Below are 14994 nucleotides of genomic sequence, written 5' to 3'. Positions count from 1 at the left end.
GCATGTCAGAGACAGAGGCATCCTCTGATAACCATCAGTGAAGGGTTTTGCAACTCTGTGTGTGAAGCCTCCTGGGCTGAGGGCTGAGCAGCGCTGACTCTTTGGGATGGCCCCAGTGGCGGCTGCCAACGCTGCTAGGTTTACGCAGCCTCCTGGGCCAAGGGCTGAGGAGCCCGTGCCAGAGATGAATCTAGCCACTCAATGACGCCAGGGGGTACTCGCAGGCCCGAGACGCTGCTCATACATTCAGGGTGCCTTCTGCACCTTGACCTGGGCCTGGGGCCTTTGATCAGCCTTTGGGACTGCCTCCTGGAGGAGCTGGATGGGCCCAGGCAGTGGCTGCTGAGCCGTCCGTGGGTGTCCCAGCCGACCCAGGAGAGACGGCCCCTTTCCAGGTGCCAGGCTAGCAGGAGAGTGTGGCCCTGACTTGCAGCAGGAGCGCAGCCCAGGAGGCAATCCTTGCCCAGGGCCCGAGGAGATGGAAGAGCAGGTGTTCAAGGGGGACCCAGACACTCCCCATTCCATCTCCTTCTCCGGCAGCGGATTTCTCTCCTTCTACCAGGCCGGGGCTGTGGATGCCCTTCGAGACTTGGCCCCCCGGATGCTGGAAACGGCCCACCGCTTTGCCGGGACATCAGCAGGTGCAGTGGTGGCGGCTCTGGTCATCTGTGGGATTGAAATGGGTAAGGCGTTTGTTCTGGATTCCCTGGGGGAGCCTTGGGGGTGGGGGGACTCCCCAAAGTGGGGATGCTTTGGGAAACAGAGCCAGGCCTTCTGGCTGGTGGGAAGGGAAGGTTGAGAGGGATGGCAAGAAGCTGGGACATTTGAGGTTGGGGTCAGCCAGGTCCCAGTCTCTGAGCCACTGGGTGAGTGTGGACCCGTCCGTCCTTCTCGGTCTCCCTCAACATTTCTGTGACGCCCTGTCTGCCAGGGCCTGGGAGGGACAAAGGCAGTATCTCCCTCAAACATTCTGGTCTTGGAGTCACACCATGACACAGTCAGACACTGGGATGGAGTGTCATTCCTGTTTGGCCTCTTTTGTAGCGCACCCATCCTTGGGTGGGGCAGCACTTTAAACCTTTATTACCTTGGCAGGGTAGCTTCCAGGTGGCTGGAGAAGTGGAAGCCTTGTGGTCACAGGGAACAGCCAGACTGGGAAAGAATCGGGAAGGTGTCCCTTCCCCCTCTTTCCTGCTGCCCCGGGTCCCACTGCTGACCCGGAGGCCAGAAGCGCCATCCCGTGCAGGACCGCCTGGCCGCCCCACATGGCAGGCCTAGCCCAGCGTCCTCACAGCTGCCTCGGATGGCAGTCATCCCTGCACTGTGCTACTGCTCAAAGGCCGTGCCCCAGGAAGCAGAAATTCTAGAGAGGGGAGACAGAAAAAAACATTCAGACAGGCAACCTTGTGATGTCACATCAGGACACCATAAGATCTATGAATAAGATTATAGCAGGAAAGGGGCAGACAAAAGAGAAGCTATTTTTTTTTTAATCAACCCAACCTTTTATCTATTTATTTATAATGTATGTATGCATGTATTTAGTCTATTACCCAGTTACCCCTTCCCCCATCCTCCTCCTCCCCCAGCAACCCTCAGTTTGTTTCCTATGATTAAGAGTCTCTTATGGTTTATCTTCCTCTCTGATTTCATCTTGTTTTATTTTTTCCTCTCTTGCTCTATGATCCTCTGTTTTCTTTTTTCTTTTCTTTTTTTTTTAAGATTTTATTTATTCATGAGAGACAGAGAGAGAGAGGGGGGGGGGCGCATAGACACCGGCAGAGGGAGAAGCAGGCTCCATGCAGGGAGCCCGATGTGGGACTCAATCCTGGGACTCCAGGATCACGCCCTCCGCCAAAGGCAGGCGCTTAACCGCTGAGCCACCCAAGCGTCCCTATCCTCTGTTTTCTTTCTTAAATTCCACACATGGTGGACCTCACATATGGTGAGATCATATGATAATTGTCTTTCTCTGACTGACTTATTTCCCTTAGCATAATATCCTCTCATTCCATCCATGTCATTGCAAATGGTGAGTTCCATTTTTTTGATGGCTGAGTAGTATTCCATTGTATTCCATTGACCACTTCTGTATCCATTCATCTGTCAGTGGACATCTGGGCTCTTTCCTCAGTTTTGCTATTGTGGACATTGCTGCTATAAACATTGGGGTGCATCAGATCACCACATTTGTATCTTTGAGGTCAATACCCGGTTGTACGATTGCTGGATTGCAGGGTAGCTCTATTTTCAACTTTTTGAGGAACCTCCATACTGTTTTCCAGAGTGGATGCACCAGGTTGCATTCCAGTGGGGGCTATTTTAGAAAGAGTGGTCAGAGAAGCCCTTTTGAAGGAGACAACATTCAAACAGAGACCCAAGTGCTATGAGAGAACAAGCCATTTGAAGTGAGGGAAAGAATTTTCCAGCTGGAGGAGCATCCAGGGAGCCAGGGAGTGGGGGCAAGAAGAAAGGAGTGGGGGCCAAGGGTGGAGGGGCAGGCGGGGGTCAGATGGCACCCACATGATGCCTTGTAGCCAGAGCAGCAAGCTCTGAGTCACCCTGATAGCTAAGGAGTGCAGGCGGGCTGTAAGGGGGCGAAGTGGGGAGGCAGTGAAGAGCACGGGATCCAGGTGGATTGGACCCCAGCTCTGCTGTTTCACCATGTGGACGTGAGGCAGACTATTGAATGCTCTGTGCCTCTGTTTCTGCATCTGTAAAGTGGGAATTCTACTCGTACCCAATTCCAAGAGTTGTTAAAGGGTTAACTGAGCTAGAGTGACCAGTTTATCACAGTGCCTGGCACAGGGCAACTGCGTGGGATGTGTCAACTCCCTGGTTAGGGTTTGTAAGGAACCCCAACAGCTGGGCAAAGTGCCTTAGGAGGGGGAGGGCAGCAACAAGGAGCTTAGCGGGAGACCACAGCGTGTCCAGGCAGGGATGAGCACAGCAGGTGTCTGGGTCTTGAGGGGCAGTAAGAAGCCAGTTGGTTTAGGATGTACTTTGAAGGTGGAGCCAGTGAGACCTGCCAAAGGGCCAGCTGCAGTGTGCGAGGAAGCGGTGCCAGCAGGCTGCCTTCCTGCCTGGGGCCTCTGTGCTGGGTGAGAAGTCTTTCTTCATCATAAAGAATATTAGTGATGCCCATTCACTGAGTACCTCTTATGAAGCAGGTAATTTTTTTACTTCTAATATTTCACAAGTAACAAATTCCTTCTCACTGTACAAAATTCAAACAATGCAAAAGTATATGTCCCTAATCCCACTCTTCCTCCTGTAGCTAGTCTAAGAGACCATTTTTTTCCAATTAAAAACATTTTAAAATTCCAGTATAGTTAACAAAGTGTTGTATTATTTTCAGTTCAATACAGCGATTCCACAATTCTACACATTGCTCAGTGCTTACCATCTTAAGTGTACTCTTAATCCCCTTCACCTGTTTCACCCATTCCCCACCCACCTCCCCTCTGGTTGCTACCAGTTTGTTCTCCATCGTTAAGAGTCAGTTTTGGAGTTTGTCTCTTTTTCTCCTTGTTCATTTGTTTTGTTTCCTAAAGTGAAATCGTGGTATTTATCTTTTCCCTGCCTGACTTACTTCACTTAATATTCTATCCTCAAGGTCCATCCATGTTGTTGCAAATGGCAAGATTTCGTTTTTTTATGGCTGAGTCATTATGTATTCATCTCTCAATGGAGTCCTGGGCTGCTATTATAAATAATCCTGCAATAAACATAGAGGTGCATATATCCTTTCAAATTAGTGTTTTTGTATTCTTTGGGTAAATACCCAGGAGTGGAATTGCTGGATCATATGGTAACCCACTTTTTAATTTTTTGAGGAACATCCATACTTTTTTCCACAGTGGCTGTACCAGTGTGCATTCCCACCAACAATGCACGAGGGTTCCCTTTTCCCACATACTCACCGACACTTGTTGTTTCTTGTGTTTTTGATTTTAGCCATTCTGGCAAGTGTGAAGTGATATCTCCTTGTGGTTTTGATTTGCATTTCCCTGATGGTGAGTGATGTGGAGCATCTTTTCATGTGTGTTTTGGCCCTTCTACACCTTCTTTAATGCACAGAGTCCTCTTTGAATGTAGCAGTTCACTTCAGTCACACAGTAGACCCTAGAACAAGCCTTCAGAAAGGGGCTGGGTGAAAGCCCACTCTCTCTTGTCTGGGAGTCACAGAATTCCTGTCCTTGGAGACATCCTGTCTCTGGGATTCTCTCCCTTTCTGGGTATGTGTGTCACTCACATGCTCCATCACTCCCACTCTCTTCGTGTCTTTATTGCGACTTCTTAAAAGACACTGTCTGAGAAAGTCTGTGGTGTTTCCACCCTCTGGCATTCAAGGATTTGCCATAATTCATTCATTTCAATCAGTTCCACCAGTACTACCAAAAACGGAGTCGGCCAGGCTGTGAGAGGCATGGACAGCAAGTGAGAGGCACTAAAGCCCAGGAGGACACTTAACTGTAGGTGTGACCAAGGCCCTGACCATGCACACTGCCGGTGATCAGGACAGTAGTTCAAGGAGGAGTGAGATGCACGTGGGACTTGCCCTTGTCATTCAGCAGCATATTTATGAGATTTATCCACGTCATTCCAGCCGCCTTCATTCAGGTTAACTGCCACATAATTCACTGTTAACTAGCACTTCCTTATACCAGGCACTGTTCTAAGTCTTTGGTATATTAACTCATCCAGTCCTCACAGCAAGCCCCTGAGGTGAGAACTCTTATTGCCTCCATTTACAGAGGAGGCAACTGAGTCACAGAAGGCCTAACTAACTTGCCTACAGTAATAAAAAGAAGCACGTGGTAAAGCTGGGGTTAGAACCCAGTCTGGCCTCACCTTTTATTTACATATTTATTTTTATTTTTATTTTAAAAAATGTTTTAAAGATTTATTTATTTTAGAAAGAGAGAGTGTGCACAAGTGGGAGGAGGGACAGAGAGAGAGAGGCGGGGGGCGGGGAAGGAGACTCTGTGCTGAGCACAGCGCCCAACGTGGGGCCCAATCTCATAATCCTGAGATCATGACCTGAGCCAAAACCGAGAACCGGACACTTAACCGACTGAGCCACCCAGGCGCCCCTGGCCTCACCTTTTAAACTACTCTGCTTCTTGACAGAGCAGGGTCAGGGAGCGCAGATGCTGGTTGTATGGCTCCTGGGGTCAGGAAGTCTCTCTAAACAGATGGAATTTGCACCGGGACCTGGAGGGGGTGAGAGAGTGAGCCACGAGAGTATCTGGGGAGATCATTCTACAAAGAGGGACAAGTGACTTGTGTAACGTCCTGTTATCAGCCAGAAGCAGAGCAAGAAGCAGGACCAGATTTCCTGACTTTTATTAAGGATCTTTACCTCTTTCAGTATATATTCCATTAGGACTATATCATGGCTCATCCAGCCATTCTGTTGATGCAACAGCCTTGTTTTTGTTATAAACAACCCCGCCATGAACATCCTTGCTTGTATTTCATGCCCACATGAATGTTTCCCTAGGATATGCACTCACATTAGCATTACCAGACTAAAGTATTCTCTGAAGTTTAACCACTAGCAGCGTGTACAAGTTCTAATTTTCCCACAATGTCACCAGCTCTTGGTACTGTCAGACCTCAAAGTTCTAAGTCAATCTAATGAGTGTGATACTATATCTCATTTTACTTTGCTTATTTAATCTTCCTACCCTGATTGGTAGTAAGCAATGTTAGGCATCTCCGTGTGTTTATTGCCTGTTTGCGCGCCCTCTTCTGTGACTTACCTGTCTGCTTGTGAACTTCTCCTGCCTTTTTTCTCTACCATTATCTTGTTCTCTTTAACTTGTAGATGTTCTTGATATAGTCTGCACGTGAATTATGTCAGTTTTAAGCATTGCAGCTACACTATTCCACTCCGTGGCTTGTCTTCTTATTTAAGGATGTCTGTTTTTCACTCAGAAAATTTTAGTTTTAATATAGTCAAATGTATGAATCGTTTCCTTTTAACAACTTCTGTGTTTTAATATCTTCACTTTGTTACAATGAGTCCTATATTTTCTTTTAAGAGTTCTAAGGTGGGACACCTGGGTGGCTGAGTGGTTGAGCATCTGCCTTTGGCCCACAGCATGATCCTGGGGTCCCCGGATGGAGTCCCACATTGGGCTCCCCACAGGGAGCCTGCTTCTCCCTCTGCCTGTGTCTCTGCCTCTCTCTTTGTCTCTCATGAATAAATTTTTTTAAAAAGTTCTAAGATTTCTTGCTCTTCCATTAATCTAGCTGGAATTTACTTTGTGGCTAGTTTGAGGTCAAAATAAAAAAATTTCATTGTTTTGCCACATGATAACCAATTTCCCCACACCATTTATAGGCAACCGTTTTCACACTGGTCAGCTCCCTCTAGTTTCATTCAAGGTCCTGGATTCTCAAGGGTCTATCCCTGGAGTCTCTCTTCTCTCCCACTGGCAAATTTGTAGATTTCTGCACCACATCTCGCTGTTTTAATCACTGTAGCCTATTGTGTATGGCAATCCCCCTCTCCTCTGCTCCTTTTCTAATTTCTTCTTCAATATTGCCTCTGTTATTCATTATCTCTCTTTCCCCCTTATGAAAGAACTTGGGATTTTAATTGAAATTATGTCTTCCCATTTATAAATATAGTCTATTTCTTCTGGCCTTTTATGTCATTTAATAAGGATTCTGTGTCTTTTATTGGATTTATTAGTTTTTGTTGCTATGAAGAATGGGTTCTTTTTTCCAATGGCATTTTCTAATCTAATTGATTATTGTTGATATAAAGGAGTGTTGATTGTTTTTGCACATCGATCTTGTTTTGAGCAAACCTGTGAATGTTCTTAATAGTTCCAAAAGTTTATTGATAGATTATTTCATATTTTATGTGTAAACAATCACCGTATCTCCATATAATCAGAGGTTCATTATTTTCTAGAAAATCTTTGAGGTGCCTGGGTGGCTCAGGTGGTTAAGCCTCTGATTGTTGATTTTGGCTCAGATCATGATCTTAGGGTTGCGAGCTCTGTGTTGGGCATGGGGCCTGCTTAAGATTCTCTCTCTGTCTCCTTCTGCCCCTCCCCACCATCATGTGCACATGTTCTCTCTTTCTCTCTCTCTCTTAAAAAAAAAGAATTCTCGGGGATCCCTGGGTGGCGCAGCGGTTTGGCGCCTGCCTTTGGCCGGGGGCGCGATCCTGGAGACCCGGGATCGAATCCCACATCAGGCTCCCTGCATGGAGCCTGCTTCTCCCTCTGCCTGTGTCTCTGCCTCTCTGCCTCTCTCTGTGTGACTATCATGAATAAATAAAATCTTAAAAAAAAAAAAAAAAGTTCTCTATGAAGGAAATATTTAGTCTTACTTGAACAGACAAAAGAAAACTTGGTGAATGCAATTTAAAAAAAAAAAAAAAAAGAATTCTCCAACACATGGCATGCAGGGCTTCTCTCTTCCAGGTCACAGCCCTCCTCTTGTTCCAGTCTGGGCTTTCTGCCCTGGGAGTGCATGTTTATTTCCCTCAAATGCTAAGGTAGCAGTGGGTCCACCTTCTGGAAAGTGTGCCAAGCTCTGTGATAGGACCAATTTGGGGTATATGAAAATGTTTGTAAAAACACTTAGCACAGTGCCTGGTTTTCATTAGTAATGCAGTAAAGGTTTCTGTTCATTCATTCATTTACTTGAAGATAGATGGTCTTAGTGACAACAGGTGGGGGATTCAGGATTTCCAAGCTGGACAAAACTGGGCCTGGGAACTTGTCCCCAGTTGCATAATTTTGAGAAATAAAATTTCTTCTTATTCAAGAATGGGGATTTGGTGGACTTAAAACCCCATCCCCACTTTAGCTACTTAGCACCTTTTCCCCCATAAAAACTACATAAGCAAGCCTTTCCTTCCTTCCTTCCTTCCTTCCTTCCTTCCTTCCTTCCTTCCTTCCTTCCTTCCACAAGTGTTTTCTGAGCATATGCTTGGCTCTGCAGAGGACACAGAGACAGAACACAAAATGAAACTCTGTCTTCGCCCTCACAGAACTTACAGTCTACTCAAACTCAAAGGCAGCTGCTGAGTAGGTACAACACAAGAGAGTTCCAACTGAATGTTGGACAATTCAAAGGCTTAGGAGAGCAGAGGAAGGGAACAACACCTCCAATGGTAGGAAGCCTCGTGGAAGTGGCATCTGAGCTGGCACTTCAAAGATGAGGAGAAGCTCCACAGGGAGGGATAGGTAGGGCAGGAGCCTAGCCTTCTAATGAGGACCAGGCATTACAGCACAACAGTAACACAATGGGGGAAACGTGATGCCTCCAGGAGGTGGTGAACTGAGCAGGTTGGCTGATGTCAGGGGCCTTTTGCGAGAGTCACAGAAGCAGCTTTGTCTCAGCAAGAGTTGCCCAAGACGGGAAAGAACTGGTCCTGAAGAAAGGAGCACCTGCCCTCGGAGAGGCCCACACAGAACCTGGAAGCCACCTGTCTGGTTGCTGCTCCCATGGGTCCCCTTCATTTGGTGCAGTCACTGAGATGACCCATAAACCCGAGGTCTCCAGATTCCAAGACCGAAAGGAACAGGGAAAAATATTATTTATCTTGTGACTCATTGTAAACATAATTCTAAAAAAAAGAAAAGTTTCCATGATAGGATACCATACTCAATGCCATAATTTTATTTTATTTTATTCTAAAGACTTTATTTATTTGAGAGAGAGAGTCTGTGAGAGAGCACAAGCCAGGTGGGGAGGGGCAGAGGGAGGGGGAGAAGCAGACTCCTCATTGAGCAGGGAGCCCCAACACAGGGCTCGATCCCAGGACCCTGAGATCATGACCTGAGCTAAAGGCAGATGCTTAACCGACTGAGCCACCCAGGCTCGCCTCAAATGCCATAAATTTAATATTCTCTTCCTGTCATTAAAACGACTTCCATTAAATCAGTGGTCCTCTCAGCTGCATATTCGAATCACCGGGGTGCTTTCAAAATGTCCACTGCCCAGGCTTCTCACCAAGCGAATTAATCACATTCCCCCAGGATAGAACCCAGGCTCTAGTGTTTATTCAACCCCAGCAGATTCCACTGTGCAGCCACGGTGGTGACCCAGTACGCGTTGAAAACCTAAGTGTACCACTACCCTAAGACTCTATGAATGTCTGACCAGGCAGTGGGAATGGGTTGGGCATTTCATATGCAAACCTGCAAAATGCCCATCACAGTCCTGGACTAATGGCATTTCTCTGTCTGATTATTAATGGGGAATGGCTTTTCCCAGGATAAAGAGAAACTGTTGCCTTAGGTTGGATTAGATTCTGTGAATTCCTCTGGCTGGGCCATAAATGAGGAAGACTGATTTTGTGAAGGGGTTGGTCCATCCCTTTCTCTTGGACCATCCCCAAGTTGAAACCACTTTTCAGAGAAGCCAGTGGACACCCCTGGCTCAGAGCCTCCCCTGGGTGTCTTTATTTTTCTCCTTTACAACCCCCTCCTGGCCTTTAACTTGCAAAAAACAGCTTTATTGAGATATAGTTCACATACTGTACAATTCATCCATTTAAATCATGCAACTGAATGGCTTTTAGTATATTCACAAAGTGGTGCATCCATTATCGCAATCAATTATAGAACATTTTAATTACCTCCAAAAGAAAGCCTAGACACCTTAGCTGTGTCACTTCTCAATTCCTATATTCCCCCCAAGCATCTGACAGCCGATAATCTACTTTCTGTCTCTGTAGATTTGTTTAATCTGGACATTTCATATCAATGGCATCACACAATATGTGGTCTTTTGTGTTCAATTTCTTTTATTTATTTATGCATTCTAAAATATTTTTTCCTTAGATTTTATTTATTTATTTGAGAGAGCGAGTGAGAACAAGCCCGGGGGTGGGTAGTGGGGCAGAGGGTGAGGGAGAAGCAGACTCCTTGCTGAGCAGGGAGCTCTATCCCAGGATCCCGGGATCATGACCTAAGCTGAAGGCAGATGCTTAACTGACCCAACCACCTAGGTGTCCCTCAGTTAATTTAGCAGAATGTTTTCAAATGCATCGTATTATAGCCTGTGCTAGTGTTTCATTCCTTTTTATTGTTGAATAATATTCTATTGTGTGGATATGACATTTTATTTATTTATTCATCGGGTGATTTACATTTGGGTTGTCTTTGCTTTGGGCTATTATGAATAATGCTGCTATAAACCTTCATGTACATTTTTAACACTTACTAATTACTTTTTTAATGAAAAAATTTCAAACATGTTGGAAAGGGCAATACCTCGACTCCCAAGGACCCATCTTATAACTTTAGTAGTTAATTACCAGCATTTACCAACTGGATTTCAACCACAGACTCCCCGCCTCACTTTGTTTTGCTTTGTTTTTTACATTTTTTGTTTTGTAATGATTTTAAGCTCAGATGGAAGTTGCATGGAGCCTCGCCAGGCTCTGTTTTCTGCGCCAGTGTTCCAGAGCATGTATCTCTGTGCAGATAAGGACTGTGAGCCTGAGGAAACCCAAGGGAATGGGACAGGTCGATCTGCTTGCAGCACAGAGAGTGTGTGTGTGTGGGGGGGGGGTGTAGGCACCTGCTTGGTAGAGGGGACTGTTCTCCAGCTCTTCACCCATGGGTGAGGGGAGGGACCAGGAGACAGAGCTGCCTTTTAGCTGAGATCATCAAATGACTTTGTTTTGTTCTCTAAAAGTAATTATCTTCCAATATTGTCACACTGCCTTCTCAACAATGCCAACCCCGGCCTCTACCCTCACCGCCTCCAAACACCCAAACCACTAAATAAAATATTAAAAGGGTGGGGCCCAGGATCCGGGCTGGGTTTGGGAGCTTTTCTTTTCACTTCCACAGTAGGTAGTCTCAGGAGATGTCAGTTCTCTACCTCTTTGGTGGAGCTGTTTCCTCTCTGAGGAATGCCATCTCTGCTTCTCTCCCTGTGGATCAACTCTCCATCCTCCAAGTGAATCCTGATTCCCTTCAGGCACTGAATCCCTGGTGTTCCCACAGCGGCTCTAGGATAGGCTTGTCTCAAAGGCCGGAATTGCCAGGGGAAAGGGCACCTGAGTAGGAATAAGGCTCTCGGGACTCTGAGAACTGGAGTGTCCCACAGTCAGATTATGAGCCTCGCTTGCCACATGCATTATTTTCACATGGTCTTTCACAGTAGAGTTTAGTAAGGAGGGAGGTGCTACAGGGCCTGGGCAGGGCCACCACGGCACCGTTACATCCTCCACGTAAAATGACCTTCTGGTTTTCTCTCGAGAGATGTTACCCTCCCAAGACACCTTCCCATTTTACCCTACTGGATCTTTTTCCATGATCTCTAGTTTACCCACAGAATCTATCCACCTGTCCTAGCACTTGATATACGATCTTATTTCAGATGCTGCATCTGATTTCATCAGCTAGATTGGTTGAGCAATCTGAGATCTTATGGGTCCCAAGGCTTCACAGACTGCTTGTCAAACAAGAAATCTTGATAAACTCCTCACGATTGCTGGCCATGGGCAGGCATGACCTTGAATGGGTTTTCGCATTTCTATTTTGGGAGCCTATTTCACCTGACTCTTAGATAACTTTGTACATTTATGGATATGACTTTACTTATAATACTAGAATTTCATAGAAGGAAGGTCAAGGAGTCCAACTTTTTCATTTTAAAGGTAATTGTATTTAGACTTTGGGAAAGGAAGTAACTGGCTGAAGGCAGACCTTGCTTAAGCCAGTGATTTCCAAGCTGTGTTCTGAAAAAAACCAAAGTTCTATGGGAATGAGGGAGGGTGAGGGGTGAGGGAGGGAGCCAGGGAACAGGGAGAGAACACACACTGAAGCTCTGGGACCTTCCCCAGCTTCAAAAAGTATAGTCCTGCTATTGTCCATTCTTTTTAAAATTTCATTTAGAGGAAGTTTTCCAAGTGATTTTTTTTTTTTTTAAGTTTCAAAAACCACTGTTTGAGTATAATCCACTTAATGTGCAGACAAAGAAATTGAGGGCCAGATTCTGGCTGAATTACAGTGAGTTCCAGCAGTGAACAAAACGCTGTCTGCCCTCATAAAGCTGACATTGTCTTGGTGAAATCAAGCCATAAATAACCAAACACATAGAAAAACATCAGCATGCGTGCTCCAAGGAGAAAATAAAGCAGAGGAAGGGTGTGGTGAATGATTAAAGGGTGAAGTTTCAGGTGTGCAGGTCAGGGGAGGCCTCTCTCAGGCAGAAGGAAGGGAGGAGGAGCCACATGAGCTCAGAGAGAAGAATGTTCCAGGCTGAGAGACCTATGGCACAAATGCAGTTGAATTCAGCTGTCCTTCTGGACAGAAAATGGTCTTTAAAGGGACCTCGCAAAGCATACGAGGGCCGGCAGAGCAGTAGGGGCCCTGCCCCACATCCACGGGCACAGCAGGACCCAGCAAGACCCTCCCATGGAGAAGGAGTCCACTACGGGTGTTTGGTCTGCCTCCCACATGCGGGCCAGTGCTGCCTCAGGCAGCTCCTGCTACCCCAGTAACCAAAGGCCTCCTGGGGCACTTGGAGCCAAGGGTGGCTGAAGTTATTGTCACTGGCAGGTGGCTCAGGTGTATTCTCCGCCCTGGGCCCGGTGGGGTCTCAGGGGCATGTGCTGGGAGGACAAGACTACTTTGCAAGAATCTTGACTCTGGTAACTCCTTTCTTTTTTTTATTTATTTATTTACTATTTTGTTTATTTATTCATGAGACACGCAGAGAGAGGCAGAGACACAGGCAGAGGGAGAAGCAGGCTCCACGCAGGGAGCCCGATGTGGGACTCGATCCCTGGACCCGGGATCACAACCTGAGCCAAAGGCAGACAGACGCTCAACCGCTGAGCCACCCGAACTGCCTTTTTTTTTAAGATTTTATTTTATTTTATTTTTTTAAAGATTTTATTTATTTATTCATGAGACACACAGAGAGAGAGAGAGAGAGAGAGAGAGAGAGAGAGAGAGAGAGAGAGAGAGGCAGAGACACAGGCAGAGGGAGAAGCGTCTCCCAAATCCTTCAAGCGAGGAACGAGAGCCTCCATTCCCCCTGTGCGTGCGTGCGTGCGTGCGTGCGTGCGTCTGTGTCCCTGCGTGCCTACGCGCCGGCACGCATGCGCATATGTGTGTGCGCGTCCCTGCGAAACCCTGGGTGGGTCCTGGCTGCCGGGCGCGCTCTCCGAGGCAGGGTGTCTTCATCAGCCGTCATCCCGTTACCCATCTGCCCGGAATGGCGACGTTTCCTGTAAAAAGTCACTCTGCTCCGATTCCTGCCTTGATGTCATGCTATTAACAGCTATTTATCAGGCCCTGAGAGCGTGCCCGGCCCTGTGCTCAACGCCTCGCACGAGTCACTTGCTCTAATTCTCTCGCAACCCCACGAGGCAGACACTGTTTAGACCCATTTTAGAAAGGAGGAGACAGGTATTTAGAGCGGTTAGATAACCTGCCCGGGTTTATACGGCAGAGCCAAGAGTGAGCTCTCTCTCTTGCTTCTGCCTTCTCCGTCCTCAAATCACGAGTTCAGATGTTGCTTTGCAAGCAACGGGACAGCTTTCCTGCCAAACTCTGCCCAAGCAATTATTTGCACATTGCCTAAGAAGGTGAGATCACATGACATAATCAATGCAAAAAATGACTTTTTATAACATGCTATAGAAGTGACATCACTGCATGGTGATGGTTGTAACTCACTACGGTGCTGACATCAGTACCTTTTAAATCACTCAAAGCAATTTGTGTTTCGCATGTTTAACATTTCCAGCCAAGTGGATAAAGGTCAATTTCCCCCCAAACAATCCTCTCCACTCTTAAGTTGAAGAGAAGTGAATGGCAAATCTGGTCAAACTCTGAATGTGCTGGTTACACAGTAGAAACATCTAACAACTCGGAAAACAACTCAGTGATGTCCTGCAATCCGTTTCCCCCAACATCCGCAGGCGTGAGCTGAGCCCCTGCCGAGTGGCAGGCTCTGTGTGTCTGACAGCCCTGTCATCTGTGGTGGGTTTTTTTTTTTTTTAATTTCACTTATGATAAACTTTTAATTCTGGAATATTGCTAGAATTACAGAAAGGTTGCTGAGATCATACAGAGAGTTTGATATGTTCTTCACCCATTTCCCCTCCCTAATGGTAGCATCTTCGTAACTATGGTACACTTGTCAGCAGTAAGACATTAACGTTGGTACATTACTATTAATGATAGATTTCACCAGTTTTTCTACTAATGTCCTTTTTTTTCTGTCCTAGGATCTAATCTGGGATCCCTCACTGCATTTTATGGATCCATTTCTTCTTTTTTTTAATCACTCTGATTTGGTGATTTTTTTTTTTTTAAGATTTTATTTATTTATTCATAGAGACACACAGAGAGAGAGAGGCAGAGACACAGGCAGAGGGAGAAGCAGGCTCCATGCACCGGGAGCCCGACGTGGGATTCAATCCCGGGTCTCCAGGATCGTGCCCTGGGCCAAAGGCAGGTGCCAAACCATTGTGCCACCCAGGGATCCCCATTTCTATTTTTTAAAAAGATTTTTTGATCTATTCATTCGTGAGAGACACAGAGAGAGAAGAGAGGCAGAGACACAGGCAGAGGGAGAAGCAGGCTCCATGCAGGGAGCCCGATGTGGGACCCAATCCCGGAAGTCCAGGATCACACCCTGGGCCAGAAGGCAGATGCTAAACAGCTGAGCCACCCAGGGATCCCCTATGGATCCATTTCTAAACCAACTCAACTCAGTATTAAGATAGCATTGTCTTTCTTGCTTCACTTTGGGATTAAATTCAGCAAAGATAGCAAGCTCCATTTCCAATTCTATAGGGAAAACAGGCAAACAAAGGATAAACAAACCTCCAGACCAGCTTGACTCCCATTTGAGTCAGGAGTTGACCATTGCTCCAACTCTGACCTTGTGAAACCACCACATTAGGAAGAATCTCCTCCTCAGCTCCAGCTCAGGGCTTTGTGCACATTGATCGATGTGGGGGCAGCAGCCAGGACCAGGCTTGACAGA

At 46.5% G+C, this 14994-nt stretch overlaps 1 protein-coding gene across 3 annotated transcripts in view; it reads left to right on the top strand.

The window, feature by feature from the left end:
- Positions 1-217: 217 nt before the first annotated feature.
- PNPLA1 (patatin like phospholipase domain containing 1) overlaps positions 218-14994 on the top strand; it is a 46593-nt gene continuing 31816 nt past the window's right edge. For all 3 annotated transcript variants that reach the window (XM_041763496.1, XM_041763504.1, XM_041763513.1), the window contains exon 1: positions 218-683. In XM_041763496.1, coding sequence (XP_041619430.1) covers positions 479-683 — 205 coding nt within the window. In that variant the 5' untranslated portion in view covers positions 218-478. The remainder of the gene's footprint in view (positions 684-14994) is intronic.

This window comes from Vulpes lagopus, chromosome 1 (assembly GCF_018345385.1).
Source record: "Vulpes lagopus strain Blue_001 chromosome 1, ASM1834538v1, whole genome shotgun sequence".
NCBI classification, from domain to species: Eukaryota; Metazoa; Chordata; class Mammalia; order Carnivora; family Canidae; genus Vulpes; species Vulpes lagopus.
This window is presented reverse-complemented; position numbering and strand designations above follow the sequence as displayed.